The 23,838-nt window shown below is 41.6% G+C and overlaps 1 protein-coding gene across 7 annotated transcripts in view; it reads right to left on the bottom strand.

Annotated features, from left to right (window-relative positions):
* LOC309495437 (uncharacterized protein) overlaps positions 1-23,597 on the bottom strand; it is a 51,266-nt gene extending 27,669 nt beyond the window's left edge. For 6 of the 7 annotated variants that reach the window (XR_014204662.1, XR_014204663.1, XR_014204664.1 and 3 more), the window contains exons 1-2: positions 23,258-23,597; positions 6,351-6,423 (exon numbers count right to left, since the gene is read on the bottom strand). Coding sequence is in view for 1 of the 7 variants with exons in the window: in XM_082165227.1 (XP_082021353.1) it covers positions 6,351-6,423; positions 23,258-23,496 (312 nt within the window). In the remaining 6 variants the exon portion in view is untranslated. Of the gene's footprint in view, positions 1-6,350; positions 6,424-18,945; positions 19,968-23,257 lie in introns of those variants that run through there. The other variant, XR_014204667.1, reaches the window with a different exon arrangement.
* Positions 23,598-23,838: the final 241 nt, after the last annotated feature.

Here is a 23,838-nt window from a genome sequence, read left to right as displayed (position 1 = left end):
TTATTATCCAATTCAGACATTTTAAGACGACTGTATTGGTTTCGGACTGGATCTCAAAGGGTTCCTTTATTTGAAGCAACTAACTTATATCTAGGGCAGGGCCATAGAGAGAGCTGTGTCCTCAACTCGTAGAATATAATGAACGTAACGTTACTGCACAACCACAACATTCTCATTATATTTAGCTACCATGGAGCCTCCCTAAAATGATTGTGTTGTAATATCAGTAAATTAAACCTAATCAAGCCGCTCGAAAGCTGGCTTAGTCATCTAGTTCGATGCTAGCTGACGTCTTCCTATGCTTAAAGATAGGACTGAGGTAACTTGTCCTACACGTAAATGTAATTTTATTAAGATGTAATTGGACTAACGTTAACGTTCTGTAGATGGCTTAGCTTGCTAACGTTAGTTTTATGCTAACCGTAACGTTACAGACTACTGATCTTATTTTGAAACTTCTGTTTGAGAAAAACTAACTAGCGAATGTTGTTATATTAACCCGGATGTTGACAGTTAGCAGTTCAGCAGAAGAGGCGAAGAAGATGAGGCCGGATGTTGACAGTCACGGGGCGTTTCAGTCTGCGAAAACGGGAACCCCCACCAGCACGAGAACACCCATTTGTGGCTGCAGTTGGATGATATTGCTAAGTACGGCTCTTGCCAAGCCTCCCTCAGCGACGGGGACCGCCACATCCTGTGCGTTTCCTGCCAGGGACGAAGTCACGCAGACCACGCACTCTCCCAGGGCGGCTGCCCGGAGTGCGAGGAGATGTCTATGTCAACCCTGCGGGCTCATCTAGCATCTTTCGATGTGATACCTGCCCCTCCGCTTCTCTCTGCTGGGCCGCGCCGTTCACAGAGGACGCCGGAGGCCGCCGCTGAGAACGCTTGCATGTCGGATATCTTCCCGTGTGCATCGCTCTCTGGATCCCCTACCTCTATCACGGCCGGCCAGCGCCCTTCCACCCCCGCCGTGCATATCGAGTCTGAAGGGGACGACGCAGAAGAGGACAGCTGCTTTCTTCTAGCTTCGGAGTGTGAGGGCTGGTCGGGCTCCATTCTGGACCCCACCCCTTCCCTTCAGGAGTCGAGCGGTGTGCGGACCAGCGTCGATGTGGAGCTTCTCCGCCTGCTCACCAAGGCCGTGGAGGACCTTGGCCTCGACTGGTCGCCGCCCGAGGAGCCCGCGCCCAGCAGGCTGGACGGCTTTTTCCTGCCCGGTCGCCGCTCGACGCCTCACACGAGGCCCGCTCCTTTCCTGCCGGAATTACACGAGGAGCTGACTAAAAGCTGGAGGGCACCATTTTCTGCCAGGCTGCGGCCTACTCTCTCTTCGATGCTCTCTCTTGTTGATGGCGCGAAAGACAAGGGCTACCTCAGCATTCCTACAGTCGAGGAACCGGTAGCCCCACACCTCTGCCCGCCTTCCGTCAGATGGCAATCCAAGCCCTCGCTGCCCTCTAAAGCCTGCAGGACAACTTCGGCTCTGATCGGTCGCGCTTACACCGCAGCCGGTCAAGTCGCTTCAGCGCTTCATTCTATGGCCGTGCTCCAGGTTTTCCAAGCCAACCTTCTCCGCACTATGGACGAGGCGGGCCCGAATCCTGAGAATTTCACGGACCTTAGGAGCGCGACGGACTTAGCGCTACGAGCCACCAAGTCCGCTGCCCAGGCCATCGGGAGGAACATGGCGTCTCTCACCGTCACCGAGAGACACTTGTGGTTAACCTTGTCCGACATGAAAGAGTCCGACAGAGCCACTTTCCTTGACGCGCCTGTGTCGCCATCAGGTCTCTTCGGCCCGGCTGTTAAGGGTTTTGCAGAGCGGTACTCTGAGGTACAGAAAACTCGCAAGCCATGCGGCACTTTCTCCCGAAGCGCTCTAAGTCCGCGATGGGTCGCTCTAAGCAGCCGCCCGACCGGAAATCAGCGCCACAGCCGCCCCCGCCGCCCCCGCCGCCAGCTTCACAGCGCTGTCAGCCCAGAGATTCTCAGCAGCGCTCGCGCTCTTCAAGCCGTCACAGGCCGCCTCCCCCACGGGGACCCAGGCCCAAGATAGTGCTGAAACCTGAGCCCTCAAAGTCTTCCTGACCACATTAGGAAGACGGAGATGGTCGAGTCCCGCCGCGGCCGGACCGCCAACAAAAGCAGCGTGCCCCGCTCTCACAGTTCCCTCAGCAGAGGCGACTGGAGATGTGTATTTCACAGCCAACGAGCCAGTTACACAACACGCTCGCCTGTACTCAAAGGCCATTTTTACGGCCGCCCAAATAAATCTCAAAAAGAGTATTCTGTCTGTTTGTCTGGCTCACGCCGATGGTGTTATAAATGTAGGTTCTGTGCCCACTCCCCAGTGCTCACTCCTACACATAAGCACGGCCCGTCCAGTGTTACACACTCATTCACGGCCCACACTAATAAAACAGACTCACGCCGCGTGTGTTATGAATGTAGAAAAGGTGCCCGCTGTACAGTGCTCACCACTACACATGAACACGGGTCACTCTGTGACATACACTCACTCAGAGCCCCCGTCAATAAACACAAAACGCGTTCTGTGTGCAGAAAGCCCTTTATTAAACAAGTTGTGTTATGTGTGCGCGGAGCGCGCACGCCTCTATGAGCTTGCTCGCCTCCGTGAGCGCGCGCCCACCAGCAAGCGCTGTATGCTATGTGCCACACACACACAGCGACCAAAGCTCGTGCACCATTCTCCCTTTAGCTTTACACATGAAAGCATGGGAAAACATTCCGGGCGTGTCAGATTGGGTCCTGAACACTGTAAAACGAGGCTATTTCACTGCAGTTTGCCAGCAGACCCCCGCGCTTTCGAGCCAGGGTCATGACCACGGCAGGGTTTTTCCTACATTGAAATTTTTTTGGCGGCCGCCAAAATGATTTTTTGTCCTGCCAAAGCCTTACTTGATCTGTTATTGGGTTTTGTGAGTGAAGCAGGCTACTGACGGAGTGACGGAGAGAACGATCATAGCGCCTCACCCCCGTGCGGGCACTCTCTGTCTTCAGTTCTGTCTTTGCTCTCTCCCTCGCATCAAAATCAACTGATCCTAATGGTCGGAAGACCGAATCCATGTTTCACGTGGTGCATTCGGAGAATATTTTTGCTGAATTAGCGCTGGGTGTGAATTGCAGTCAAAAAAAAGTTGCCTTATCTTACAACTTGTGACAAGCATTCCGCACATGCAGCTGACATAACTTTAAATAAACGAAAAAAAAAAAAAAAAAATCTATCTATCCAGTTTGAAGTGTTTTTTTTGTGTGTGTTGACAAATCTTTCGTGATGTTTTAACAGCCAGGATTCTCACACAACACGTCCGCTAAAGTCCGATTCGCGACCTAATGACTCCTTTGAGCCGATTCATTATAATGAATGGTTAAAGCAATTGGTCTGCCCGTCAGTGTCTGAATCGGTGTATAACAAATCATTACTTAAAACATACACATCTGAAATGAGAAAGTAAGTGTGCTTACCTCATTTAGCAAGAGTGTTTAGTAAAATTTAGCCTTAATAATCAAGTTAGACTGGAGTGAGATGAAACTAGATCAAAGCACAAATCAAGCTGTTGCTAGCTAGCTGCTAATTTTATATGGTAAAAAATTACACTATTACACATCTCAACGCTACGTTTTTAGTGCTACTTTTTAATTTATATGATTATACTAATATAATTATCAGGTCTATCAAAAAAGGATTTTATCTTTCAAAACAATAATCGCTTTCTTTTACTATCTAGCCTGAAAGTGATTGTTTTTTCATGAATAAATAGGATAAGAAAAAAAAAAAAAAAAGAAAAAAAAAATCACAAACTGTTTCTTTGTATTTATTTTAAATTTAACATTTATTGTCAATATTGGGCTTGCGGATCATGTGGGTACTAGGGTACTCTTTGCTGTGTGTGGATGACCATGTCGGTCAGCCACCACCGAAGACCAATTTTGACCCAGGAAAAACCCTGCACGGTGAAACCGAGATTGCGGAACTGCTGAGAAAAGGGGCTGTAGAAACCGTTCCTCTGAAACAGCAGACTGATCTCATGAAATGGCGTATGCATGACACGCCAATTCGTATTTCCATTTTTGGCGTGCTATCAACACGCATAATCGCTTTTCAGCGTGTTTATCAACGCCGTTGACTTAACGTTACGATATAAATATATGACCTACCCCAACCCCGTCCCTAAACCTACCTGTCACTGGGGTTAATACCATTTATGAGTCTTCCCCTACCATCCTGGGAAAAAAAATATCGCTCCCCAGATGTAGATATACATTTTGCTTAGTTTCGCTCTGACATTTAACGGCGTACACATACACGCGGAAGATGACGGTTCGTTTCGGCGTGGACATACACGCGGATAGCTCTAAATGCGTATAGATAACACGCCACTTGACTTGAAAGTGGCGTGTATGTTTACGCAAAGTCATGATGTCATGTTGGAAACAGAGCGACTCAGGTCTCTACAGCAGATATTTCCTCGTTCCAAAGAAGGATGGCGGTCTCAGACCTATCCTAGATCTCAGACGGCTGAACAGAGCCCTCTTGCGGAGATCATTCAAAATGCTCACGACCAGACAAATTCTCGCGCAAATTCGCCCGAGAGACTAGTTTATCTCTGTGGATCTGAAAGACACCTATTTTCAGATCCAAATAGCACCCCATCACAGGCCTTTCTTACGATTCGCCTTCGAGGGTCAGATCTATCAGTACACCATCCTGCCGTTCGGTCTGTCTTTGGCACCTCGTACATTCACGAAGTGCATGGACGCAGCGCTCGCTCCCCTGAAGCATCAGGGGATACGAAAACTGAACTATTTGGACGACTGGCTAATTTTAGCACAGTCAGAGGCAGAGCTGATAGCCCACAAAGCATTATTGCTAGACCATTTACAGGATTTGGGTCTCCAAATCAACTGGACCAAGAGCTCGCTGTCTCCCAGCCAGAGAATTTCCTTTCTGGGGACAGACTTAGACTCTGTGGCAATGACAGCCCGGCTGACGTCACAGCGCGAGCTGCAAATTCAGCGCTCAGTAGCGTCTTTCAAAGTCGGCAGCATCCTTCCCCTCAAATGTTTTCAGAGGATGCTGGGTCTTATGGCTTCGGCAGTGCTTCGACTGGGCTTGCTTTTCATGCGCCCTCTCCAGCACTGGCTGAGAACGCGGGTCCCGCTTCGGGCGTGGACCTCCGCCGCGTTCACCTCAAGGTGACTCAGAACTGTGTTACGGCACTGGAGCCCTGGAAGGTGACAGACTGCTATCAGTCAGGCGTGGATCTGGGAACGATCTCGAAATGAAAAGTAATCTCGACAGACGCCTCCAACTCAGGTTGGGGTGCCCTCTACAAGGGCAGGCCGGTGTTCGGCTTGTGGGCAGCCCAGGAAGATAATATGATAATAATCATATTATGTACGTGCTGCCTGCACGACAACTGCATCAACAGATCGGGCTGTGAAGCCCCCTGACTGTCATGTTGCACTCGCATCTGTCCCTTGGCTCAGATGTCTTCTGACTGGCTAAATAGCTATTAAATCTTGAAGGTTCAGTCCTCGGATGTCTATCCCGGCTGTTATACCGTTCTAAGCTCCCATTCCCCCTTCTCTGGAATGGTTAATTATGTTCTTGGGCCCACCCCGGTCAGCGTAGTTTTTACTACTATTATGTGTTTCCTCGGGCACATGCCCTCGGGAATACATGTGTGGACTTGCGAGCACGCACAGCGTTTTACATTGGGTAAACACATAATAGTATAAACCTATCTGGACCCGGCTTATAAAGCCTTAAGCCACGCCCACCCTGGCGGGACGTGACGTGCACGGGCGCCCGCGCCCTCATCGGTGCCTCGTCACGGGCGGTCTCTCGATAGGTTCAAGCAGTTGCCGCAGAGCAACCAATAGGCGCGCGAGCTGTCTCGCCTAGGTCTGCTTATGCAGCAATGCGTTTTAAACTAATGCAAACATTAAGGATCATTTTTTGGCTTCAGTATTCTCGAGAAAAGGGATTTTCCCGTAGCGTAAGCTAGCTTACGCAACACTCGTTCCCTCATCTAGAGAGAACCGAGGTTACGTTAGTAACAGAGCGTTTTATTACAAATATCACAGTTAAAACACAGCTGCTGTAGTAAATGTGTGTTTACAACTTCAATTATACTATTATTTATTATTATTTACCCAGGCTAAACTATTTACTTTGGGGTAAAATCATGGCTAATTAGTTTTTTTATTTATTTAATCATTTATTTTTTTATGATAAATACGAATAAGAAGTTAATTTAAAGCTCATTAAAACACTACAGACAGAAAATCAACAATCACACAAACAGTTAAAAACAACACACCTCAGTCTGAGCGCGCCAGGCTTCCTCTTCTTCAGTGGTTTTAACGGCGGACTGAAGAGCATCACAGCGACTCCTACAGGTTTCAGGAAGAAACGCTAGTCAGTAGATATCGTGTCTACAGCAAACTTTCTCCATCTTTTTCTCAATCAAAAACAAGCTTGAATTCCTGTGGTGCAGCTACGGACGTGAATCATTTTTATGTTTTCTCTATGGTTCAAGTTGTAATGAATTTATTTTTGTAGTTGATGTGTCATGTTCACGGAACCACTTTATTTCCTAACGTTTCCGTATCGTGTATTATTGCATTTCTGTGTCAGAATCAGTTCAGCTCTCTAAACATGAACTGTGGTAAATAACGGTCCTTTCTTGCCCAGATGTGGTACTGCCATGTTTTTAGTATTACTGCTAAAAGAAGCTGTGGCTGAGATTTGTGTTTACACGAGAATAATATGCCAAATAAATAAAACTAGGCTATATCAGACACTGATCAGCACTTATTTCTTACCTGACATGGTGGCACAAACGCTCTGGGAAAGCACAAGAAATTGAAAATTAATAGCATTGTGTGAAAGGAAAACCATGTCTCTTTCTTGATTAAATAATGTTTACAATCCCAATGAAAACCATCCAACAATGGAAAAAAAGGATGCAATTGCCTTACAATTATCACTGAGCCACTTTCAACACTTAACACATGTTTATCAACGTTATGAAATCCAGGAACTCATAGATACTATTTTGAGGCTTTTTAATAGGTAGAGATCAATCAATCTCTCAAGTTTAAGATACAATCATTGTTCTATTCTGTCCAACACAACTTAATTTACAGAGTTTGGTTCAATCCATCAACTCAATGTGACACTGCCTCCTACTGGCAGAAAGAGCTCAATGTACAGTTTCAAGATGAGCTGAATGAGTCTTTTCTAGATTTACTGATGAAAAGACATTATGGGGTGGTTCTTTCATTCTCAATAACAACTACTAGGGATGTCCCGATACCACTTTTTCACTTTCAATACGATACCGATGCCGCAGCTTTGGCTATTTGCCGATACCGATATCAATCCGATATTTTTATTTTATTCTTGAACTAATACTACTAATAATAAAATATATGGAAGCACTTGCTCAATTAGCCACATAAAAACATCTCACTCAAATGGAGAACAAATACTTCTCCAGTATATAGTCCACAACAACAGTTGATAATGAAAGACTGCCACCCTTTATTCAAAAGACCTTGAGATATGTTTGGTAATTAAAATTTTAAAATTAATTTGCTATATTTCAAATCAATACATTTGTTTCCTTCAAATTTTAATTAACTTTATTCTCATCTGAATTATAATTTATTTCTGTATAAAATAAGACTACCATTAAAAACACATTTGATTTTCTTTTTTAACCCCCTGAGGTCGGCAATCGCGCCGGCGAGATAGGCTTTTTTTTTATCAGTTCAAAAGAGATTAATTTTGATCTGTTGACTTTGATATTACAAACAAGTTTCATATATCAATCGATTGTGTTAAATGTGTATTATTTTTGTGTATACTCACAATAAAAACAAAGTGTTGTGCTTTTTGCCAAGTAAAGAAAAATAAACACGAAGCGAGTTCTGCTTTCTCTCTGTCAGTGAAGTCCATTCTGAAACGCGTCCGAAAATGAACAATAACTCAGCGAATACTCAGTCAAACAGGCATACAGACACACAGACATGAAGCTTGAATTCTCTTCTTTTAAATGAAGTCATTTATATAAAAAACAAATAACCTCAGTTCATGTAATCTGTAAGAAAAGAGCGAGATGTCAGTCGTTCTCATCTAATTATTTTTAATGTGACCCCGCCCACGGAGAGCGCGCGTTATTCAAACGCAAATGACTGAGGTAATCCACGCAAACCTGTGAACGCCCCCATATCAGCTCGAGAAAACACAAGTTTATTAATATCATTACTTGTTTACACCGTCTCGCAGCGCTGAGAGTAATAATAATAATGGAAAATATACCTCAGAAGTGCGGGTATTTCGAGGAGAAAGGATCCGACTGAGCTGAAGAATACTGTAGTAAGTTTTTTTTTCCTTCTCAAGTGAATCGCGTTTCTGAATGAATGAACGGCAGAGATGCACGCTGTGTAGCCTACCACAGCTCGCAAAAAGACTGTTTAAATTTAAATAGCGTTTCTGTGTGTGATTGAATGATGATGTTTTAGCAAACTGTATTGCTATACTGAGATGAGTAAAAATCGACTGAAATATGTTGAAATAAAATGTAGGCTATTTGTATAAGCAACGTATTAAACTGCAAATGAACATTTATATGCTTATATGCCCTAATATTTCATAAAAACAACGTTACAGTCAGGCGAAATATGAAAGACAACATTTTGTTGACTAGATTTGAGTACAGTTTTTACTGTAGAATATACTGCCACATCAAAAAAGCTTTTGTTTAGCAATTTCTGCTCATATGTTATATATAGGCCTATATATATATATATATAGGGGGCTTATAATATTGTTATATATATAGATATACACGGGGCTTTAACGTTTCAAAGCCGCGATGTACAGGAAAAATCACACAAAAATATAGAAGAAAATGTATAAAAACATGCTGGATCAATAAAACTAAGAAATAACATAAATAACTCCAGAAAGGCCACACTGCAGACAGGATTTGCATTTCACATGCAAATCAAATTAAATCGGCTAAATTACCTGTGCGAGCAGGCCAGCCTACAGCACAACATCGATGCACCGAAAAAATAAACAATTCATTTACTAAATTAAATTAGAACAGAATATACCTTTCTAATAAATAAAAATACAAAACGAAATAAATCAGAATCAAGTCACAAGATGAGCAAATGTGTGCAAAATGCCTAAAGTGCAGAGGAACATATATTCAAAACACAAGCCACAAATAGTTAGATTAGATAACCCTGACAGATTAATAAATAAAAAAAAAATAAAGAAATTATTAAAATAACGATAGTAGCCAGAATTTTCAACTTCGTCTTTTTAACTGCAGAAACAACAATAAATGCTAAACTGGAGAGGCAGTCTTTTTAGCTAAAAATGTTCACAGCATCCAAAAATCAAATCAGAACCGGCTGAAAAGTTTTGAAATCACTTGTACCTGATCGAGAGAACAAATCCAGTCTTTCACTCTGTGTCCGTTGGAGTCTTTTCAAATTGTGCGCGCGGATAAAATACATTCTAACGTGAAACCCAGTCTATGCGTGAAACGTGTTAACGTTGGCCGGCAGAAGTGCGATCATGGTTTTCCTGATGCTAAATCCAGCGTGGGAGAATATCCTTTCTGATGGTGTACATCCACACTTTAGATTTTCTTATCCCAGACATTGTTAAAGATTTAAATCCTTGCCGCGAAGACGCTCCTCTGTCGTTCACGGATTGAAAGTGAAACTTAAATCTGTCACGGGTGCTTGGATTTATTTACGCACGTTAAAAAAATATTTATTAAAAGCTTCTTTCTTTGCACATTTTTATATACAGCATTATCATAATAGGCTGAATATTAACGTATTGACATAAAAGCTAGTTATATGTGAAATCAGACATTGAGCGCCCTCATATAGCCAAAGTGGCATGATCCTCGTTTCATAACACCTCTGCGAAGATTCGACCATGAGATCGGTAGTCGAATCAGGCTCCTCCTATCGAAGCATTGAATCTTCGACTATTCGGGGTCACCCCTAAAATATATATATATTTGCTAAACGCCTCATTCACGCCGCAAGACCTCCAGACGCACGTAAACGCGTCTTACCATTGACTTAACATTGAAATCACTCCCGCCAGACGCATATTCGCGCTTGGTGTGAACGCAGCATAATGATGCCCGGGTGTTGGCTGTTGAGATGGTACAACAACGAGGTTGTACTTGAAGTATATCTAAGCACTGCATTGCAATACTTGCATTTTTCCCCGTCATTCTCGATTTTAAAGTGCTCCCAAGCTGTGCTTTTCTTTGCCCACTTCATATTAGAAAACTGGTCATGACTTCTTGTGGACATTACAAATGTCTGGGAGCGCTCTGGCGGTCTCTGGTGGTGCAAAAATTTATCACAACTAAATTCAATGCACGCCATTGACGCCACTTAACCGAGCAAAATGTTTCACTCGGTTACGCAATTTTTAACGGTTAATCGGTTAACCATGGACACCCCTAGATGACAGTGATATCAGCAATAGTTAATCGAATGATAAAGTGTGGCTTGGCACATACAGTAAACATATTGATTCATCATTTACAAAGATTACATCCGTTTTTGTATGTTTGTTAGTGAATGTTATGGTGAATTATAAATATGAGGTTTGAACAATCTGCAAACTGTGCCTACAGCAGTTTAAAAATCAAGAGCATGTACAACATAGCACATCCTATTCACTAACAACTGAAACTATTTTGTTGTAAAACTGCAGTTAAATTTACATAAGAAATGTTCATATATTCTAAAAATGCTGCGATACTGTAAAATGATGACAGCTGCAACAACATATTATAGTCACCACATTTTGGTTCTCACTATATTATTTTGATGAGTTTAATGTCAAATGAAAAGAATTGTCTATGGTGAAGGAAGCCTTCATTGAGGCAGCGGATTCTTTGTTTAAAGACTTTACGAACAAAACAGAAATAATGTCTGCAGTCAAAGCTGTTCAGTTGACAAGAAATACAGTGACCAGGCGATGCGAAATGATGGGCGACAACTTAGTGCAGCAGCTTGCTAAGGACATTGACTGTTGCGAGTGCTTCTCGCTACAGATGGACGAGTCTACAGACATCACAGACAAAGCCCAATTGTGCATTTTTATTCAAATGGTCTTCCACGACATGACTGCAAAAGAGGAACTTTTAGCAGTTCTGCATATGAACGCACACACACACGAGGGATGACACCTTTGAGATATTCAAAAACTTTATCGACAAGAATAAGATTCCAGTGTGCAAATTGGTGTCAATCACCACCGACGGTGCGCCTTCCATGATCGGCCGCTCTAATGGATTTGTTGCCAAATGCCGAGAGGATGAAGCGTTTCCTGACTTTTTAAGTTATCATTGTATCATACACCAACAAGCGTTGTGCGCGAAAATGTTGAACATGAAAGAGATCATGGACGTAGCAAACAAAGTAGCCTGCTCTATCCGTGCTAGATCTCTTCAAAGATGACTGTTCCGCTTGCATCTTGAGGAGGCTAGCAGCGACCACTCAGACCTACTGCTTCACACGGAGGTAAGGTGGTTGAGTAGGGGGAAATTCCTGCAACGATTCCGCGATCTCCTTCCCGAGGTAAAGCAGTTCCTACATGACAAAAAACATGCGGAATACACGCAACTTAATGATGATCGTTGGCTGCTTGATTTGGCGTTTTTAAGTGATCTGGCGAACTTGCTCAATGAGCTGATTGTGGAATTACAGGGCAAAGAGAAAACCGTGATCAATATGATAAGCTCAGTGAACGCCTTCAAGGGAAAACTTAAACTACTTTCTTCAAAGATCCAACGCCATGATCTGGGGAACTTTAGAAACCTTGCATCTGAGCTGAATAATCAAGGGAAGGACTTAACGGAGATTGACAGTGCATGTTATGCAGAACAGATTGACACCGTCCTGTCAGACTTTGACAGGAGAGTTCAAGACTTCGCGCTACTCGAGCCAGTCGCCACGTTTATGTGCTTCCCTTTTCGGGAGAATGCTGAGGTCGATGTCCTCGCTTCCAAAATCGCAACAATGTTTCAGCTCAGTTCTGCTGAAGTTGAGGATGAGATCTTGAAACTGCAAGCGGATATTAACTTGAAGTCTAGGGCACATGAACAATTCTGGAGTTTACTCACAGAAGAAAAGTATCCCAACATGAGAAAATGTGCAACATCACTGACTGCAATGTTTGGGTCTACTTACTTGTGCGAATCGACCTTTTCACATGAAATTTATCAAATCCAAATACCGCTCCACCCTGACCGACGATCATTTGGATGCCTGTCTTAGACTGGCTATCAGTAGCTATTGCCCGGACTATGCATCCCTAGTGGACTCCATCCAATGCAAGTCATCATCTGAATAAGGTACTGACCACTGATGTGAACATGCCATGTGTATGCAAGAAAATGACTACATGCAACTTATTGTACATAAAGTTAATTGGTAACCCTTCCTTTTACAGTCCCCTAATTACTAGGTATTTACCTGCTAAATATATGGTAAGTTATAGTTGGCTATTGGTAATTACCACAGGTAACAAGTATGTAAATGCAGAGAAACTACAAACTAATTACTAGGTATTTACCGGGTAAATATATGGTAAGTTATAGTTGGTTATTGGTAATTACCACAGGTAACAAGTATGTAAATGCCGAGAAACTACAAACTAATTACTATTTACCTGGTAAGCATATGGTAAATTATAGTATTTTAGTGTGTAATTACTTAGGGGGATTAGTATGCAATTACAGAGAAACTACCAGGGGAAAAAACACCACTGTTAAATATCAACTCAACAAAGTACTGTGTACTTGTTACCTGTTTAGGCTGGTAATAACTCAGATTTAATTGTGTACTTCCTCAGAATGTAGGCAGCCAATTTTTAGAAACACCTCCAGTATTACCCATCAATTCAAGTTAGGTTTGTACTTATCCTAGGGTTATGTAGGTAACAGTCCATGTTTATTTATTACTATCTTGAAATTAAGACGGTAGTTTCCAATACATTACCTTGTCTTACATATTTGTTGTTCATTGCTACACTGATTTACAGAGGGTTTATCAAATAATTTACCTTACACTTACCTGGTAACTACCCCGCAGGAACAGTTTTCCCTAATGTCATGGCACATCTTAAATACTGGGTATGGTCTTGCAGATGTTTTTACAATTTACTCAGTAAGTAAAGTGCAACTGTACTGTAAAAGGAAGCCTTGTTTATTTCCATGGTATTACCAGACTCTTACCACATCCTTTGCTACTGCTTAACATTTTTGAAATCACAAACTTTTACCATGTGTGTTCTGCAACTTAACTAAAACATTCCAGCCTGGCCTCATTAATACACAGTATTAATATGTAATTTTCAAAGATAGAAAACTACAGTATGCATAGGCTACAATTATGAAGAAAAACAACATACGTGTAATCACAATAATTTATTTATTGCGAAAATGTCAAAACCGGTACCAAAAGTCGTTCACACGACGATGTGTTGCAGTCACAGTCCTCTCTTTCAGTATATAATAGTTTTGAATGAGGTACAGAGCAGAATTTAAGTTATTAATCCATGAAAATGTTAATCCGGCTTCGCTCTGTGTGAAGGCGCGCGCGCGCTTCTCCATTTCAAATGTAGTTTACCGACTGAAATACGGCATGTCGCAATCTGTGACGAACATAGACGAACAGGCGAGAGCCATTGAGCGTTTGATATCACTGCCGTAAAACATGTCGTAACGCTTCTTGAGGGCGCAATTGTTGAATTTGAATTCATCACGAGCGCGGGATTTGACAGTTACGGACTGCGCTGCTGTGATAGCCTGTGAAATGGAGATGAAGATCACTCACTGGATAAAGGGCTGAATTTGGATCTCTTTCTTGCAAATGTATGGATTCTAAAGATTTGGATTATATCAAGTATAATAAAATTGATGTCTTTTGTGAATTTATGTTGGGTTTTGGTGTATTATTGTTCTATTGGAGAAAACGCATTTTGTGTCTCACTGTAAATAAACTAAATATTAAAATGGTTAAATGATTAAATAATAGAGATGCACCGATTGATCGGCTGGTGACCGGAATTGGCCGATTTTCACGTGATCGGCCATGACCGGCGACCGGCCGGTCAGTCTGACATATGCCGATTTTATGCCGGTCAAATGCACTCGGGCGCCGCATGATTAACCCCTTTTGAGCGGTACGGTCTCATATGGGATTTTTATTTCTGTGCCCCTGAGAGTAACGTAACGTTACGGTGCCACATGTTCAGTGACGTCGCATAACTGCCAGATTCAAACTGTGCTTTCGCGCGTTGGCTGGCGCTGATCCAGAGTCGGACGCGTTCAGCGCTGTCATATATCACAACTAAGCAGTGTTTTCAACCTCATAATGTTTATTTTAGGTTTCAGATATTTAAATACACATAAGCACGAGTAAAACAATACATTTGGAGTTTGTAAAATACACACTGATGTCTGTGGAAGCAGCAATAACAATCTATTCAAATATAATTTGCCGACATGTGTTATTCATATCAGACAAACATAGTGGAAGTAACTATAAAGTTTACTCTATTCTTCTCAGTTCACCGGCCACTTTTTTTGCATTTATTTCGGGAGAAATATCCGACTGACAGGACAACATTGCGGCGCCCATCTATAGATCAAGATTATTTATAAAGGTTTTTAAACGACCAAACACACTCACTTACACGTATTTGAGAATCAGAATATCAGATAGGCTAGTTGATGACATGGTAAGCAAGTTTGTGAATACTTTGAATAAAAAAGGAAAAGCGACACATCTGTCATACAGTATTATTGTGGCTGCGTTGTATCGCGTGACGCGTAGCCATGGAAACATTAAAGGGAACGTTCACCTTGAAAAAACTCACTCTGGGGGTGGGGGTGTCAGTCAGAATATTTTAAACTTACACGTGAAAGGGTTAAAGAAAAGATCGAAAATAAATATTTGTGTGTGCTAGACAAAGTTAAAGTGGTTAGAAAAAAATTTAATCGGAATCGGCTAAAATCGGTATCGGCAGGTCAAACTCACTGAAAAATCGGAAATCGGAATCGGCCTAGAAAATTGTAATCGGTGCATCTCTATTAAATAAGGTATTTTTAAGGTTTTAAAGTGTATTCTTGTTTAACTGCATGTAGGCTAGTCATTTTTGTGCTGTTAATACGTAAACATTTTACATTTTAGTGCTGTAAATACGTCAGTATTATACGTTTGTGTGTGTATAAAACGTAAGTAAATGTACGTATGGTAGAATTACACTTTACGTAAAAATACACACGTCTCATGAGATCACGTTGAACATTCTCAGTAAGTAAAGTGAAACTGTACTGTAAAAGGAAGCCTTTTTATTTCCATGGAGTTACTGGGATCTTACCCAATAATCTGTAATAGCTACAGTTACGTAGCTATTACAGATTATAGGGTAAGATCCCAGTAATTCCATGGAAATAAAAAGGCTTCCTTTTACAGTACAGTTTCACTTTACTTACTGAGTAAATTGTCATGTTTTCCTTGGTAACGTTGCAGGACATACAAAGTAAAAAATTGTGACTATATGGAAAAGGGAATGATCAGGTTATATGGTACAATTCCAGTAATACCATGGAAATAAACAAGGCTTCCTTTTACAGTACAGTTGCACTTTACTTACTGAGTAAATTGTAAAAACATCTGCAAGAACATACCCAGTATTTAAGATGTGCCATGACATTAGGGAAAACTGTTCCTGCGGGGTAGTTACCAGGTAAGTGTAAGGTAAATTATTTGATAAACCCTCTATAAATGGGTGTAGCAATGAACAACAAATATGTAAGTCAATAAACTAAACACAAACCTAAAGCAATAATACTTCCCTTACATAAACATAACTATTACCGAATGCTACATTTGGAAAATATAAAATTAAGCATGCTTTGTCGACAGGACCAGCTGCAATCAGTAAAGAATAATTGTGTTCCATAACGACAGCACGAAACAAGCTAACGTTTGTTGCTTGATAGACGCTACAACTAGGCCTACAACTTCTCCACGCAGTATGAGCGGAAACCGAGGGTAACGCGGATATGACACAATTGACTGGCGACTCCCAGCTCCCCCCTGCTCTAACGCCCCGTTTCCTTGGTTAAAAATCGCAATTTTCTCACGATTTAAAAATAGTTGGAAACATTTGGGATATTGTAAGTAATCAACTTAACAAAATATATAACACTGGCCTTGAGATTTTGGGATATTTTAATGCAAAATTCTTACATATTTTACCTTTAACTGACTGTTTTGTCAAGTACTTTTTACTTTACTATATTTTCTTTTAGTGAAGTGACGTAAAAGTTTAAGTAAAACAAATGTCAGGGTTTCCCGCAGCACTTTGGAACTAAGGCGGCCGCCTAAGCAACACACGCCTACCGCCTTAACTAAGTCGTCCAAAATTTTTTTTTACATCGCTTTCAAAAAGCTGGTGCTTAAATTAGCGTCAATTCATCCTTTGCAGGGAGTTTGATTGACATTCGATCAGAGTCTGACCAATCAAAATCCACCATTTTTGTCCGACAAAGCAGTCAGGAGAGTTAGATTAACGTCGGTGGATTTGACCTTGGCTTTAACTGAGGCAATCTGTCATGACACATTAAAGAACAACAAAACGTTAGGCCTATTTATTGTTTAATTTTCTTTGACTGACCAAATTTGAAAGTTGAGACTTTGTTTCATATTAAACATTACCTGCTCGGTCTTGTCTGTCAGCGCGTTGTCAGTGTCCTCTATTTTTCACTGCTTGAGAACATGGTTTGAATCCGAAAGTTAAAAAAGAAATTAAAAAATTAAATAACACTTCAGGTCTCCACACAATTGTAAAACTATGAAAGCCGTGTGACCGGCCAACCGGTAAGAAAAAAAAAAGAAAAAAAAGCGTTGTACGCAGAGACGCGATCTGGAACACGGTCCATTTTCTCACAAATCTCTACGTTCATTTAAGACTTTATTTAAATCATTTAAGACTGCTCTTATGAGGACACGCGACAAAACGGACATTTTGGCATCATTTGTGTGTGTTATGGTTTGTTCAAGCCCGAAAGAGTACTCGATACTGACGCGCGTCTTTTCTGTGAGTCGTGTGTGTGTGTGTAATAGGCATGGTCTAGTCTTGTTGCGCTTGAATGGTTTAAAAGCATTCACATTAATAAGAGCGTGATCATATAACGCTAGTCAACAGCTGACCGATAAAAACCGGATACTGCGTAATTTAACGCAATATTTTTTATTTATTTTTTGGTGCCGCGGTGGGCAAGTGATGAAACCAGTGTTGCGACTGAACACCGTGTAACACAGACTATCGTAGCAAGCCTAGATCTTAGCTACTCATGCTTTTCACTTTTCATATAATCAACATGGATGGAATAAAAAAATATATATATATTTATATATTTATATTATTAAACATAAATATGAAACTAAATCGTTTTCTTTAATGACTGGGCTACAGCACGTAGGCCTATAGCCTACACAGTACAGAGAAATCTAATGTTGGAGCGGGATTGGAGCGAACACCGTCTTACTGGCACATGTTGTACCACACCAACCTTCAAATTTTACTGAAGATAGTTTGCAGTTTCATCAGGCAGAAGTCAGCTTCAAGAATCACAAGGAGTGATTAGGCCTACTCCAGTGCTCAAAAGTAGGCCGCTTCCCCTTACATTTACAAAAATCACAGCAATTATACCCTTCACCAAAAACTAAGCTTTGTCATTGCTTCAGGTTGAATGATTCTGATTGGTTAATAAATAATCACACATTTTCTACACATAGATAGACTGAAGCATATCTCCATCAATTATGCGGCTGACATTCTGACCCTGAATTTAGGCACGTCGTGACCTTCCACACTTGTAGTGATTGTAATGAATAGTAATTGGACCAATTTTTGAGTCTCTAGGACCAACTCTATAGCGCCACCACCAGTTCAAAAACTCAACATTAAAAGGGTTATAGCTTTTGAACCCTTTGATCTAGATGTGAATGTAAATAGATGTAAACAATACTTTAGGTGAATTACAGTAATTATTTCATAAACTTATTTGATAATTGTACGTACAGTAAGGGAGTTATAGTCAAAATTTCACGTGTAGTAAGTCAGTCTGGTCACTAGGGACAAGCTACAACCTTTGGATAATAAAAAATCCCTTTGGTGAATTAATGTAATTTGATTCTAAAAATATTTGTGTACAGTATGTGCAGTGAGGCAGGTTTCCTATCCTATCATTATAATGCAGTATAGTATATAATGCAAGTTAGTATGCCATTAAAACAATACTTTCCCACTTTGATCGATTGTGGAAAATGTAGGCTAGTAGTTGATCATATTTGTTGTCCATATCATGTAGCTGCTTAGAATGTGCAAAAAAAATTGCTTTATTGCACATATAATTAAAAAAGATCTTAAACGCGAATATGCGAATAGGTAGAGCATATAATAACAAACCAAACGTGAAAAAAACGGTGCAGGTAAAGTTCCCGGTGAACATAGGAACAGTTTAGACAGAGAGTAAAGCTTGGTCAAAAAACAGCTCCTCGGCGCTGTTACACCTGCATTATGTTTTACCTAAAGTATGATTTGGCAAAATTCAACAGTACAGCTCTCAACTGGAGCTAGGCCTATTGATGATTATTTATCGTCTCTACTCTGGCTCGATAACAATATACCAGTGGACACCAAAGTTACTGCCATAGCTACGACAGTGGAGTTATGCTAAGTAATGTTAGTTATATAAGGTACGTGTGCTAGTGATGCATGCTTCATGACAAAAAAACAACAACAACAATTGCCATCAAAAAGAAAAAAAGCCCGATTACCTGTCCAGCAGAAATAAAGCCATCATGGCGTCACTTTTCAGCCCCATGAGGTCCCTCAGTTGTCGCCACCGCTGGAAACCAACTGCCGATATTGACTCTCGACTGATTTCTAGCTTTATCCAAAGACTTTTTGGTCATAGCCTTTTCGTATACTGTCTTCCTTTTTTTGCCTTGTTTGCCTTCGCTGAATGTATATGCAGGTACTAGGAATTTTGACTGCTCTTTCTCTGCCATAATTGTGTTTCTTCCTAGCTCCCGTGCCTCTTCCCCTCCTCTTCAAACGGGAGCGCGCATGTGGTCAGCTCCTCCTGTCCTGTGGCAGCAGGGGTGGTAGCCATGGTAGCGAGGGAGAGTGACAGTCGCCCAGCCAATCATTTCACTCATTCCGAATGGAAATAAGTAGCTGTGTTTATAGAGCTGGTAAGTCCCGCCCATCCGTAAAACCCCAAGTGGACCTCAAGATTGTAGTAAAATGATGGCAAAATTCAAACGGGACCAGAAGATAATTATTTTCTCACATTCACTTGCATTGACGATTTTTCGATCTAGAGGTCCAGTGGGGTTAGCGGAAGGGGCGGGACTTACTAGCTCTATTGCGCCCTGAGAGGACTACAGACACTCGATTTTTATACTATCTTTTTCAGAGTACTTACATTTTAATTATGTATTGGTATATAAAGAAAGTTTAAACAAATTTGGAAAAAAAACTGCCGCACCTGACTTTATTTATTTTTATCTTATTTTTTTACCACAAGAGGGCGCAGTTTCCAACAATAACAAAGGCGAAGCTTGATGACGCTATGAAGGAGGTGACGATGGGAGATGTCGTTTTCACCATCTAGCGATGTGTCTAAATGGAATTAATGAATCATGATCACGGATGAGGTAATTTATTCATTTTTGTATTACCTGTATGTCTGATCGTATTATTTTATGTCATCATAATTAATGAACTGCAAGGAACGTGAAATGTTATGCTATATTATTACAGGCACGTGGTGTAATTCATCATCTTTACTGTAACTATTACGTTACTTGTACAATAAAAAAATAAAAAAATTGATTTGCTTACCTGTCTATTAATACACTCGCGAGAGCAGAGTCGCTGTCAAGTCTAAGATTGTCGCGCAGCTCTCTCCATTTCCATTTATCCGGGTTTTATTCCTCCGTTTGTCACACAGTCTCTGCGTGTATCCGAATATGGACGCTTTCGTTTTGTTGGCACTTCAATACTCGCCAAGTAATAATCGTGATCCATAACAGCTATAACCATACAGTCTATGGCGGAGTCCCAATTCGCATACTATCCGTCCTAAATAGTATGCGAAACTAGAATTAGTACGTCCCAAATCGTAGTATGTTGAAATGAGTATTCCAAAGATACCCGGATGGTCTACTATTTTCGGTTAGAATTTAGGTGTGTTGGACATCGGCTGCGGCTGGATGTAACCGATCGGCGAGAGTAGCCGCGTGCAGGCGGGGAGGAGCTGCAAACGGAGACGTGAAGTCGGACACTTTCTGGTTCCCGTAGTGACCGCTCACGTGGTGTTTGCATACTTTACCACAGCTGAAGTGAAATAAATGCAATATTTGGCAAATAATGTTTCAGAGACATTTTCATTCAATACTTTATGTACTGCTTCATACAGCGTCTGTTTGAACAAGAATAAAGTTAAACATAAGCTACTATCAATGAAGTGGAGTCTACGTTTTTTAATCAGTTTTAATTTAATAAACATGACACAATATAACATCGCAACGACATGAAAAGAGTGTTTACTGTTATAAAAAACTGATTTGTGAGCGTTAGAGGAACTAAAGGTGTTCGGATAAACATGAAACACACGTGATCGTTGTCATGCGGTGAATCCGGCCAATCGTGGAACAGCTGTGTCGTCATCAGAGCTCGAGCAACCGCTCTTGAGAAGCTGCACTGGCTGAGTTCTCTGGCTACTCTCGAATCACTCTCGCGGTACTTTGATGGCATACGTCACAGTCACGTGGCGTCAGCGCTGGATCAAGTCGGACAAAATTTCTAACCGGCATGCACTGCTTCAAGTCAGCCATCGATCGGTCTGCGCAGAGCTGCATGAAGTCGAACAAGCCTATTGAAACGGCTAATATTGCCCACAACCCATTGCGCGCGGGAGGAGCTTTGTGTTGATGGTGGTGATGTAAACATGGAAGCCGGTGTGGTGATCCTATGGTGGTGATGAACAATCATGTGAACAATCGAGTCCGAGCTGCGTCAATAGCAGAGGAAAGACCGCGAAATTAAAAAATACGACTGTATTTTGCAGCAGCGGAGATGCGCCCTCAGTTTTTAATTGTAAGAATTCAAATGTTTAACCTTAATTAAAGTTATATTTTATTGTATCGTAATATTAAAGCTATAGTAGGTAATGTTGGAGAGCTATAGCAAGAACTGAAAGCGGCACCTCTTCTAAGCTCCACCCCCTCCCGTCAGTACTCCGTCCAAAGCTACGCCCCCACAAACATGAACGCGCATCCACAGTCGGAGTCAGCTGCAGGTCACAGGAAAGCCGAGTATTTCAGCACATTATGGGCATCAACCAAACTATATTATTATTACAATGAATGCAAAAAAAAAAAAAAAAAAAGCATGGCTATTGTTAGTAATGTTACTCGCAGCTTTCAGGCTAACGTTACACCGTTTGGTGTTGTATGAACTCTGAAATGTAGCTACGTCTCTTTGGATAAAAGCGTCTGCTAAATTAAATGTAACAATGTAACGTTTTGTTTTGTTACTATCACTGGCAAACGTGAATTTTCTGTTTTTATATATCTTCGTTATTTTGGTTGTTAGAGCTTCCACGACGAGAGCTAATGTTAGCATTGGGCTAATACTAGCTACAAAAGCAGCTACGTTGCCTAACGTTAGACTTGTAGTCAAGACCGCCTAAACCGAGACCAAGACACTACCAAGACCAGAGGGTATCGAGACCAAGACCAAGTCGAGACCAAGACCGAGACCAAGTCGAGACCGGAGGGGGAAAAAAACAGTGTTGAAGCTAAGCAACTTGTATGAATTCAAGAATAGCAGCATTCTAGGGTTCAGCCGCAGTTTACATTCAATACATATTACATGGTATTACTTCAACTACACAGGCAGAACAATACAGAGACAGACCATGTCATGTGTGTGACTGTGATCTCACTGTAAATGTTTTTGCAGACTGGGTGAGATCAACTATGTGTAGCAATTGCATGACGGCTGTTACTGCTCTATTAGAGGATTGAGACTCCCTTAACTGTTGTGTACTGTTGAGGACTGACATGACTGGTACTGACTGGTTCATCTGACAAAACATCAAACACCTCCAACACCATCTTGCTCCTCCAACAACTGTCTAAAGAATGAGAAATATGTAACCAATTGAAAATATAGGCTACTTAATGTGTAGATGAAATCGTAACATCAAATTAAAGATACACAATTGTAAACTTGGATTAGGCCTAATGTTTAGTCAACACAACGGAGATATGCATATGATATTTAAAAGACCATTTATTTAGTCTAACACCATCTTAAATACAATACTGTAATCAAACAACACACACACACACACACACACACACACACACACACACACACACACACACACACACACACATCAAAGTCACAAATTCATCTAAGCAAATGCCTGCCTATCTCTGCCGATTTCGGAGTCTCCAAATGAATCCATTCTGCAACTTTTAAATACATAATTCAATTTTTAAAAACGAAATTATAAGCTGAAGTGCAGGATCCGAAAGTTGGTCGTTTTGTCGCTATGGTTACACACACACACACACACACACACACCGTTGGCGGTGCGCTCAAAGTCATCTGTCAGTTGTGCAGTTACCCAAAATCTCCTGAATGAAGATAAAACCCATCATGTCACTGATATGTGTTTTTTAAATCAAGTGATCAAAGTGCTCGTTGCCGCTGCGATCAGTGGCGCGGATAAAGTGTTTTCTGGTGTGGCTCGCGCACACGCCGCACGCTTCAATCCGTTCCGTTGCGGATAATAATGTTGCATTATCGAACGTTGTGTCGTCGTGGATATTGTAGTATTGTATTGCTAAATCCCCCGACCACTATGTCGGTCTGAGACAGCGAGACCTAGACAAGACCGAGAGGTCCAAGACCGAGAGGTCCGAGACCAAGACCAAAGACCGTGACAAGACCGAGACCACGTAAAAGTGTGGTCTCGAGACCAAGACCGGTCTCGAGACATACATCACTACCTAACGTAACATATATCATGGAAATAACAAATCCCCCCGAAGCAAAACAAATAATTACCTGTCCAGCAGAAAGACCGCAACCTCGGCATCGCTTTTCAGGCCCTTCAGCTCCCTCAGTTGTCTCCACCGTTCAAATGCTGCACCAATGTTGACGCGAGTTTGTCCTCTGGCTTTATCCAGTGCCTGTTTCGTTGCAGCCTTTTCTGCCTCCGATTTTCTTTTTTTAGGCTTTTTATCAGGGCGAGCAGTTACCAGCAAAGCTGGCATTGGTAGTTTTTGCTGCATTTTCTCTTCCATTGTGCCGCAAACTCCTGCTTACTCGGTGTAGTGAGCTGAATATTTCAAGTACACTTGGCTGCAGCCTGCAGATCGGGGCCCGCCCATAACGCTTCTCATTGGTTGGGGCAAAGTGATGACGTCGACGCCATGGTAACACAGGAAATGCGGTTGAAAACAATGCGGTCTTTAAAACGCATGCGCCATATCGCGCTGACAGCGCATGCGTCGTATTTGCTTTAAGTGGTGACGTCACGCGTCTTCAAAACGCATGCGCAAATTTGAAATCAAAACTTTAATAATAAAGAATTAAAACAACTCTACAGTAATAATGAAAGCAGCAAAAAGTAGTAGAGCGCTTAT

This window comes from Leuciscus leuciscus (genome assembly GCF_965113295.1).
Source record: "Leuciscus leuciscus genome assembly, chromosome: 3".
NCBI lineage: Eukaryota > Metazoa > Chordata > Actinopteri > Cypriniformes > Leuciscidae > Leuciscus > Leuciscus leuciscus.
The sequence above is the reverse complement of the archived record's forward strand: the minus strand, read 5'-3'. Positions and strand labels throughout refer to the sequence as shown.